At 35.1% G+C, this 11,237-nt stretch overlaps 1 protein-coding gene across 3 annotated transcripts in view; it reads right to left on the bottom strand.

The window, feature by feature from the left end:
* Positions 1 to 3,095: 3,095 nt before the first annotated feature.
* Positions 3,096 to 11,237, bottom strand: part of DPY19L1 (dpy-19 like C-mannosyltransferase 1) — a 46,794-nt gene continuing 38,652 nt past the window's right edge. For all 3 annotated transcript variants that reach the window (XM_086847557.1, XM_086847549.1, XM_086847562.1), the window contains exons 20-23: positions 8,147 to 8,321; positions 7,292 to 7,391; positions 5,716 to 5,841; positions 3,096 to 4,688 (exon numbers count right to left, since the gene is read on the bottom strand). In XM_086847557.1, the coding sequence (XP_086703683.1) occupies positions 4,532 to 4,688; positions 5,716 to 5,841; positions 7,292 to 7,391; positions 8,147 to 8,321 (558 nt within the window). In that variant the 3' untranslated portion in view covers positions 3,096 to 4,531. The remainder of the gene's footprint in view (positions 4,689 to 5,715; positions 5,842 to 7,291; positions 7,392 to 8,146; positions 8,322 to 11,237) is intronic.

Genomic DNA, 11,237 nt, shown 5'->3' with positions numbered 1-11,237 from the left:
CCAACCCAAAACATTTTATGAAAAAATTATGTAGTAACACAAAAATAGCCGAAATGTATCAAATCAAATATTATTTATTACATGACTGCAATAACTGCAGCTAAATCCAACAAGGATCTAAAACAAGGTTAAGGAAAACATCTACACCTAGTTCTTTCATGCAACTCATGTTTTCAGTCGAATGGCCTTTGAAATAATCCAGGAATGTAAAAATTTATACTCAGTGCATTTACTAAGCTTGATTCTAACTTTAGCCTTTTCAAAAGCTTTTTAATAAGCAGTAGAAGATAAACTTCTCCAACTATAGATGCATTCCATTTTAACATTCCAAATAAAACCAAGACAGCAATTCATACACCATCACAAAGCTAATTTAGGAAAAAATATAGGAGGCATCCTACTCTGGGCTATTTTCAGGCTTTGCTACCTTGCTTAAGCCAAGAAAAAATCAGGATTTTCAAAAATAGTTAAACTATAAAAGTCAATACTTCAGAAGAGGCTAGGATTTTTTTTTTTTTGCAGAGCTCAAGCAGAGATACCTACACCAAAACATTAACTGCCTACAAATAATGTTTGCTAACAGCACCTTGAGACACTCCAGGGACTTGTAGTCAGAGAAGCTGAGCAAAGGGTTGTTTAGTAACATGAAGATGATACTCTTCAGCTGTTTAACACAGGAATTATTAGTAAGGGAAGTCAAAATTTGGTGCACTGGCTTTGAAAATAAGCTTGGTCAAGCCTAAAGAATGAACCAGAGTGATTTGTCTCCTTTCAGGTAAACATTTAAAGGAGAGAAGTTTTCCTGTTGCAGGCTCAATATCACTTGTAAATGTGATCCAGTCAGTGTTTTCATATTCTTCAGGCTAAAAAGTTTATCTCATCTTTCCTACCAAATGGGCAAAATGAATGCTGTTTGCCCTCAAGACTCAGTTTAAACATTAATAACCTTGACAGGGTGGAAGACTGGCCACAGGGATCCTCTCTGAGTCCTCAGCCAGATATGAAATCAATAGTATTCATTCACTCTGTTTTTTCTATCCATATCTCATGATCTATTGGCAATAAGTGTTCCATATATGCTGTAACAGGAAGCAATAAAGTTGTTGAACTGTTACATGATGAACCCACTTGAGCACCTGATGCTTTCAGACATTCTATGAATTACATTGATAATGGAGACTTACAGCATGAGACCAGAAACAAGCCAGTTTACTGAGGAGATTCTGCCTAACTTGTAAATTGTCCTACTATGTTCCAACCTAAAAGGTCAGCTTATAGCTTCACTGCAAACAGTTCATTGGAACACTTGACTTTGATTTTGTACTGAAATAAAAGTGCTTATGTTGTACAGCTACAGCTGAGAACTTATTATAGCACTGACAGGTTTCACTACCCAAGCAAATTCTGCACAACTGACCAGCTCCCATATTTAGACCTTCTGCATGCCATGCAGAAAAACATTGCTGATTTCTGACAACCCTGTGTTTACACCATGCCTTACATATCTTCACTTGGAGTGACTCGTGTGTTTTGGAACTCCATGGCTTAATCATAAAAATTCAAGAGATTGATTCAAGTTCACCGTTTCAACTGAAACAGGCAAAAGAGCATTTTCTTTTTAATGGTGTATGAATAGAATGAAGAGCAGGGCAGTACTGAATAGGACTGAGTGCCTTCATTTCACAAAGGTGCTTTATTTGGATTCCATACTTATTATTAAGTTTGCACAATTATCAGAAGTTTGATACCAAATTCTAATTGTGCCCATTGTACTGAAGAAATTTAATGCAAAGCAAGCAGTATTTCAGATTCCAACAGACAAATCATGCAGATTGTCATAGTTTAACCTAAGCAAGCAGCCAAGCCCCACACAGGCACTTGCTCACTTTTCCACCAGCAGGACTGGGGAGAGAATCAGGAGGGCAAAAGCCAGAAAACTCATGGGTTGAGATACAGACAGTTGAAGATAGAAAGCAAAAGCTGCACACACAAGCAAAAACCAAGAAATTAATTTAATGCTTCCCATGGGCAGGCAAGTGTTCAGTGATCTCTGGAGAGAGCAGGGCCCCATCACACACAATGGTGAACTTGGGAATACAAACACCATCACTCCAAACATCCCTCCCTTCCTCCTCCCTCTCCCCACTTTATTATACACTGAGCATGATGTCAGACGGTCTGGAATGTCCCTTTGGTCAGCTTGGATCACCTGTCCTGGCTGTGTCTCCTCCCCACTTCCCACACATCCCCAACTTCCTGGCCAGTGTGGCAGTACACCTTGGCTCTGCCAAAACACAGCCCAAAGCCAAAACCAGCACAATGATCCCATATCAATAAAACATAATGGAAAGTACCTTCAAGTATGGAAGTATTCCAGTCCCATGCCTAAATTACTTCAAGGCCTACATGTATTAACATTATTGTGTTACACATTTTTCGATCAGGATCTTGCAAAGAGAAAAGCAACTTCAATGAGAGCTAAGAAGCCTCCAACTTGTGTTTTCTGGTTGATGTCGCAGTGATAAGCGTAATGTTAACACGGTGCTCCTATGTTAAATGTTGTGTTATTTTAACAAAAATTCTTTCCTTTGAAACTGACATCAAATCACCAAGATGACAAATTCGTAAGACACCTGATTCAAGAATTCACGTTCTTCTTCCTCACAATCATTACTAAATTTTATCACATCAATATCAAACAGATTAAAATACGTATTTGGGTTTCAGAGCAGTTCAAAGAGAGGGACAGCATAATATCCCTGGAGATGAAAATTTGCGATGTCTGGCCATGTACTGAATAACAGTCACTTCCTCAACAAATGATGAACATTTTAAAATTAATTTTAAAGTACATCTTTGAACCTTACCTTTCAAATGTTTCTTTATTCCACCAGTCTTTTCACATATTCCTGCACTGATATTTTGAATAAAAAGGAAGCCAGAAAGAGGTGTGTGAGTTTGGTTTAATCATCTGCAGCCCTTCTGTGCTTTTAGTTGAAAGTTCAGCTTCAATCGTATCTGCGGTGGTAACTGTGTTAAACTTCAGTTTAACAGACATAAGAGAAGTGTAACACCTACCAGAAACATGAGAACAATTTCCATCTTTCTCTTTTTTATTTAACCACGTAAGTACATGTCAACAGTTGGCATAAACTTCATAAAAATACAGTACCTTTTTGTGCCGAAACACTAGTCACAATGTTTATATAAAGACTTTTTTCCTGCTTCCTTGAATTCAATTAACATTTTAAAAAGTGACTTCCCAAAAGCCCTTTTTTTTGAGTTTCCTTATAGAAATTTTTCCAAAATCTATTCTGTAAAAGTTAAAAAGCTAATGCATTTTCAGCCATTGTCCCTCACCCTCTCAATAAAACAGATCATAAAAAAATAAGACGTCTTAGAATACTGATCAGTTGTTATACTACTATTTTATCACAGGTTCCCATTTAATTGACACTGTTACAGGCGTGATGGATGATGCCCCTGTAACATCCAGGACCACCAGATGCTATTAGGGCTAAAAAGACCAGTCATACCAATAGACCGATGTGAACAAAAAAAACTGAGTTGAAACAAATCCAAACCATGAATGATACACGGCGAAACACCAGACCTTAGAAGTCATATGATGCTGTAGAATCACAATTACTGTGATTGCTCTCAATGGCAACAAACATACAAAAGTTCTACCAAGTCAGTTAAACGACTAAAGGGTGTCCTTGCACTGGGTATCTCGGAAAGTGAGATATCTATTATCTAATTATAATACTGGTGTGACATCAGGATGACAGAAGAACAGCAGAACCAGTTTAATAATGCTGGAGCGACTATACCCACACAACTGACTACACCCATAGCACAACTGGGATAAATTTCATTTTTCTTTAATGCTGATGAAAAGGTCCAGCCAGGATCTAATATATGGGGAAAGGAAAAAGGGCATTAAATTTTGAAAGTAATTTCTTATCAAGTTAGGCGCTGAAGGTCTAGTTAAGGCAGTGAAGGATTTATTTTAGTATCTTTCTAAGGCTATGACAGATTTTTTTCCTGAATAAAGCATTTTCCCTTAAAAATTTAATGTATATTACGCCAGCTTATTCTGAATGCATAAGAATGCTAAAAACCCTTGGACACTGAGAAGCTAAACTATTGCTTACTGCAAATATTACCCTTATTAGTCTTCTTTTTTTAATATCAATAGGAATCCAATAACATGCACCAAGAAAAATGAAGTTTCAAGTCCACCTACCAACTTTTCCATAGCTACTTTTAGCTCTTTTTGGATCAGTGTTAAATAATATGTGCAAACATATAATCATTTGCATAGCAAATCTCAAGGGACTGACCCTGAAATAGAAATCCAAACTGTTAGGTTTAAGATACTTCTATAATCAGAATTCACTTAAAATGGTAAAAAATAAAATACACATTTTTCCATTTTAAGTCTAGTAAAAAAGGTATTTCTGACTTAGAATTCTTACAGTTACTAGTTTAAAGATTTGAAAGACTGATGCTTCATTGCATTGAAATGTTATTCCTTTGGAATCTTCAAGACTCTGTAATTGCTATTTTCAAATACTGTGATGAAATATGGCCTGGAATCCTTGCTCATAAGCGTACATAAAGGAATTTTTCCTTTATTAGCAGGATCTTCGACATCCCAAATTTCAGGCATGCTGCAGCCAGGCCTAAAAAATAGGAATACAAAAAGAGAAATGAAGAAATACCACAAAAAAACCACAAAGCTTGCTTCACAGTGCCCCATGAATACTTGATTGTGTTCATCTGTATTTTTTTAAGTTTGTTCTTTATACTGGAAAAATTACCAGATTACAAAATCAATAAATAAAGTAGTAATTTAAAAATTGTATTGAGAATCTGTAAAATGCATCTGGCTTTTGTGGTTATGTAATTAATAAAGAATTAATTTGGAGGAGGAAGCACATAAAACAATGCAAGTTATGCAATACATTATACATTACTAGGGACCCTTAAATCTTCCTATAAAATGGAAGGTGGTATACATATTGCTAACATTTCAAAAGAAAATTCAGGAAATAAAACACCTTAAAAAAGTAGTAACTTCTTGCTTTCTATAAAAGATCACAGCCAACATCAATTCCCTGTACAGCTGCCTTTCAAAGTTAGAATAACAGAATTTTCTAATTTTATGAAAGAGAATAGCAAAGAAATTAAAGAGATATATTTAATTTTATTCTAAATGAAAATAAAATAAAATTGTGTTCTGGAGGGCAGAAAGAGAAACCACGGGGAGAGGAGGGGGAAGAAAAAGCATAGCTCTTTCTGAAGTAATCTTAAATGTGATAAAATTTTTAGTGAGTATTAGTGGTCATAACATTTTGGTGCTCTATCTTTTACTCTGCACCTTATTCATACTAGGCTTTCATTATACACATACATCTGTTCTTGCCATCAGAGAGTAATTACTTCTTTCCTTTGTAATGACTTCTTTGTTTTCCAGTGAAGTTTAAAAAACCATACAACACAGCTTTCCAGGTTCACACAAAGAACACAGGGTTGCTAATGAGGGTAAAGTCAATTTTAGCAATTACTATCTATAGATGCTGGACAAAAATGTATTTTGAACACTTTTAATAAATAAAGCACAAATCAACATTTCAAAACTTGATAAGAATCTTCGACTACGTATTTGAGGGGTGTATCATTCTTGTGAGAAAAAGGGAGATTACTTACTTTTTTCTGCTTACACACAATGACTCTTCAAGGATGTAGTAATTCACTCCTAGTTTTATTAAATCTCTTTTTACTTGGCTTGCAGGTTTTCGACTGTACATGGAATACACTATTTTAGTTCTGGCCCTTCAAAAAGAAAAATCTAAGGGTTAGCTGCAATAGAGCATGAAAATGTTATGCTTTAACCTTAGACTGGAGAGGAAGGCTTTTTATTTCACAAGGTAACTGCTAAAGCAAGGTTTACATTAATTGTGCCACTTGCTTAAGTATGATTACGTCTTCACAAATATAATGATTCCAAGAACAAGTAATACAGCCCTTTGGTTTTTCTGCAGCAGGAGACAATTTTATAACAAGATCTATGGGTACTGTGAACTGAAAGTATAAAGATGTCAAAGAAATGCATTCACCATGTAATACTCAAGGCTAGAAACAACCTTGCTTGGACTGGGGTGACCAGGAGGAATCAATCCTCTGTGAGTCTCTCCACAAAATATCCCCGTCACCGAGTGTCACTGTGGTCACTCTGCCCTTGCTGGGACATTTAGAAATGCAGAGCATTTTCAAAATGCACCTGGAGTCTGCCTACAGCAGTCAAGCAAAATCAGCCCTTGGACACCATGATCTTGTTTTGGAACCAGATGACCTTTAAGGTCCCTCAAAACCAGGCCAGTCCATACCAAATCCACTAATATCCTCCTCTGTACGTGCAAAGCATGATGCTGTTAAAGCCTGTTCATTTTCTCATACTTAACAGGAGTGCTGCCTGTACCTTATTTTTCCCCAAACGCCCTGTCCTGTGATTTTGTAACTAGGACAGAATATTTCAGCTGAAAGGGACTACAGTGATCATCTAAGTCCCACTGTCCAATTCAGGGCTGACCAAAAGTTAAAGCCAGACAGTTAATGCCAGACAGAAAACTAAGGACATAAGGCACGTAGAATGAATTCTTGCCCTTTCTCTTTTAACTCCCTCTACCTTGCTGCTTTCTTGTTGTGTTGGATTTAAGTAGTTACACCAAATTAACAAAAAAAATGATGCAACACTATTAAATTTAGTAAAAAAAATTAATGACCTTTGCAGATAAATCAATTTAAATTTCGGAAAATATCCTGATTTTGAAAACAAGAAGAGTACAAATCTTAGTAATTCCACTACAAAGTTTCAGCTTCAATAATTAACCAATTATCCTAAAAAATGACAGCCAATCACAGAAAGATAACAGAAATAAATACCCTAGCTATCTTGGAAAAAAAAATATCTGTCTACAATGTCAGGAGTAACTAGAATGAAGAAAGGATATAATTCTACAGATGAAATCCAATTCCATAATTTAATTCTGATTTTCTTGGATGTTAGTTTGAAGTCGTATCTGTCCCTGGAGTATATCCATTCTGATGAAGACAAATCCTCAAGAAATAATGCATGTGTTTTCAATCTGACTGAAATAACAAATCCAAGTCTGTGAGATTTTAACAAATTTTACAATATAACATGATGCCATTCCTACTGTGTATTACAAACACTATGAGAATCAAGAGCAGATGCAAATAAAACATCAATTGCAAAATTTACCTTAATCCTGCATCTTCATAGTGAGGATGATTAACAATAGGACGAAGCGTAGACAATTTAACACTTGCCATTGTAGGCATTGCTCCTGCAAAAACTGCATCTGAAATACACAATCAAAGGCATTTTTGAAATGAGGAATCAAACAGTTAGAGAAGCAATTCAAATGTCTGAACAGTAATCCTGTAGAAAAATCATGAAGAGGGTAAGGTACTCCTTTTTAAAAGGCTGTATGTGACATCAACAGGAAATGCACAAAATCAGTTTTAATTTGGGGTTTTTTTTAACCTTGAATATAAGCTATTAGATAACTAAGCATCTAAGAGTGAAGATTTAATGCATTTTTTTTTTAATTAGTAGAATAACATACTCATTATAACAACACACTTTTGTCACTTCTTTCACCAGTGTTAAATGGGCAATAAAATTTCAGTCCACTACAGCTTTAACATAAAAATGTAGCTGAACATTGCTTCCAACCAGTTTTCTGACACATTTTAGGAAAAGGAGGGGTGCAACCAACACACATAGGCATTTTTAATTCTCTTCTTGCAAAATGGAGATCATGGACCCACATACAGGACCAGTGTCATTTAAGTAAAAATCTATCTTAATTTGACTTGGCAAAGGTGCTTTTGTTGAAAATACTCTACTAGTGGTTAAAAGCTCCAGATCAGTAGCCTGGAATCTAACAAAGCCAGCTTTTGGTGCTTTTTTCCATTGGACCTAGCTTTTATGTGGACAAGTAGACATGCCAGAGCCACAGACAGTAGCAGACACCTCTGCAGTCATTGCTCACAGGTTCCATGGTTTGACCTCACAATAAATGGGAACATCCTATATTAATGAATAGTTTACCTTGTCTGGTATTGACTTTTATCCACTCTAAAAGTTCTTCCTGTGGCAAATTGCTAAATTCTCCCATGATGTTCCACTGAGTTCGAAGGTTTGCAGATCCCTCTATTGTCATCAATGCTAAAATAGCAAAGACCAATGTTTTGGGCTGGATTTTATAGAAGAGCCATCCAAACAACTGAAATGCAAGAATCAGTTAATTCCTAGACAACAATTCTGTAATGTTGTATGCAGAACAATTCATTTTTATTCCTCTATGAGGAACTTAACATATATATATTGCACTATGAAACATCTCTGCCATTTCTTCTCCACTAAACTTCAGATTATAATTCATAGTATTATAACATAGTTCAGAATAAAATAATGTATTATATACAGTACATATTAAATTTCAGAATATAATTCCTAAGACTTATTCATGTTTAACAAATATGGCACATTATATTTGCAATTCTAAAGAAATAAAAAAAATATGAAAAATATTAACATTAATACGAACTTTTAAAGTTGGAGCTCCAAAGTGAAAATCTGAAAATAAAGATTATTCAATAAAGCTGACTGGACTTTTACAGTATTTTATCTCCTATTTATATCTAAAGTTTTTATCTGTAGTATACAGATTAGAGATTGTACTGCAAACTCCTGAAACATATTAGAAAAACAGACTTGGAGGATAATAAGTTTAATGCTGCTTTATATTACTTATATTAATATATATTAATACATATATTATTATATATTTTATTATATTACTTTTTCTTTTCTTGAACTGGCTCTTGCCTTGTTTCCTAAAGACAATTTGCTGGAGGCTCTAAGCAAATATTCATATATGCATGAAAATGGGCAGTTAAAAAGTAGTACTAAATTTGCTGTGTTGAAGCTTAGTTTGAGCAGAAACACTTTATCTCATTCATATTTGAAATAAAACTTAAGTAAGAAAGTACAAATTAAGTTATTTATAATTAGAATAAATATATATATAAGAATACATAATAAAGCTATTTTTAATTAGGCTTTACACTTCAAAAATATGAAACCACACTAAATATGCATTTCATTCATAGTACCATTACCTGTTTTTTTTTTTTAAAAATTAAAGCATTAAACAATAAAATCAACTCTCTCAGCAGAAGCTCCCACTAGGCTGACTACACCAATTAGTTATCTTTCTTACCAACTAACCACAAACTACCTCAGATTATTATAATTCTCCAGCCACCCCTCCAAAAATACAGTGTACTCTGCTCTCATCCCTAAAGACTCACTAAACACCCTGAGGAGAGCACCAATACTATCCAGGGAAAGTTAATATCCCACAGAGGCCTGACCACTGTGTGGATCTGGAAGGATGAAGAGAAATGTATTCATCTGTAGGCTTCTCTAGATGAACAAACCTCTTTTTCACCAACAGTTACAAAAATGTCACTTCATGGACATGTTAGAACTTTGACAGTTCCACAGCTTTTAAAATCAAAGAAAATTACATTACTGTCACGCTTTTATAAAATCTCATTGATGTTCAAAGTCTCTGAATTTAACTCTATTTTGTTTACATAAGGAGCATAGAATAGTTGAATAAATGCAAAAGAAGTATTTCTTTCATCAGATGCTGCTCCTTATGTGTTTTTATATCAATTCAAGGTTTTGGGTTTGTTTGGTTTTTTTTTTCCAAATGAGTTCTTTATGTCTTTCTCCAGCTATTTTATTTTGTTTTCAAAATTTCCACTCAAGATAACAAGAAAAGGAAGAGGAATGTGTGAGTGTAAATGATCAAAAAGTCTGAACAGAAACAATAGCAGATATAAGTAACTTGAAGCACAAACAGTAAATTAAACAACAAAAATGAACTGATCCATAATGTAATTACTCCTCTTTGTTCAGCTTAAGAGAATGAAAGGTTCCAATCACAGGTTTCTAACACTTAAAATACAGTTTTACAGAAGAAAGGAGTTACTCCCTTTGCAAAGATGAAGCCACTTTATATTTTTATTTCATTAAAAAAATCCTTTCTTGAAAATATATTATGAAGTGAATTACTTTCCAGTGAAAATTGACATTAGGTCTCTTCATCAGAAAGGATTCCAGACAACGAAAATATTCTTTATTAGAAAAAGAACATTATCGTTTTTATTGCCCATCAGCTGCCACAAGCTGCTGGTAATGAAAAATTGAAAAGTGCAGGGATTCATGCAATGAGCTGAAAGAACACAACATACAAAATATCTTTTCCATGTGCAAATAATAATTTTTAACCTCCAAATAAACTAGATATACTAACATAACGTTGCAGATAAACTTTTCATGGTCTACAAGATGAAAGGATAGTGTTGACCTCAATTACAGTAAGATAACTGCCTATGCTAAATTTGCTAAAATTTTTCTTGCATCTGTAAAACCAAATTGTCACTTATTAACTAATATTTAATTCAAACACTTAAAATTTTATCCAATGATAAAGTGTACCAAGTGTTAATCAATACTTTGGTCACAAGTCCCATCTTCCCCTTCTCATCTTCTTCCATCCAAGAAATTCTGGATCAGTATTGCACATACAGTCAGATTTTTTTAGCCTCAAAAAACTACTCCTCAGCAGCCAGTAGGATAGAAAAAACTCATTGAAAACCACTTGATATTTTCCTGACCCTACAAAAACAACAAATCAACCAAAACAAGAACCAAAACAAAAGGTAGATTTCTTATTGCTTGCTTAAGTCTTAGAAGTGATCTGCTCAGTAGTGGCTCAGTAGCCTTATGGGCCACTCTACCGTGCCATATTGGATTGGCACAGCCTGGTCTTGGGTAGCGGGGGGCAACAAAGACGGCTCCTGTGGGAAGCTGCTGGAAGCTTCCCACCATGTCTGGCAGAACCAATGGCTGATGGCTCTGAAGATGGACATGCTGCTGGCCAAAACTGGGCCAATGAGAGAGGCTGGTAATGCCTCTGTGACAGCATATTTAAGAAGAAAATCAAAACAAATGCCATGGGTTTTGCTTCTAGTCAAAGAAGAAGAGGTGAGAACATGTGAGGGAAACCACATGGCAACACCAAGGCCAGTGGAGAAGGAGGGGCAAAAGATGCTCTAGGTGCCAG

This window comes from Cyanistes caeruleus, chromosome 1 (genome assembly GCF_971803275.1).
Source record: "Cyanistes caeruleus chromosome 1, bCyaCae1.hap1.1, whole genome shotgun sequence".
Classification (NCBI taxonomy): domain Eukaryota; kingdom Metazoa; phylum Chordata; class Aves; order Passeriformes; family Paridae; genus Cyanistes; species Cyanistes caeruleus.
This window is presented reverse-complemented; position numbering and strand designations above follow the sequence as displayed.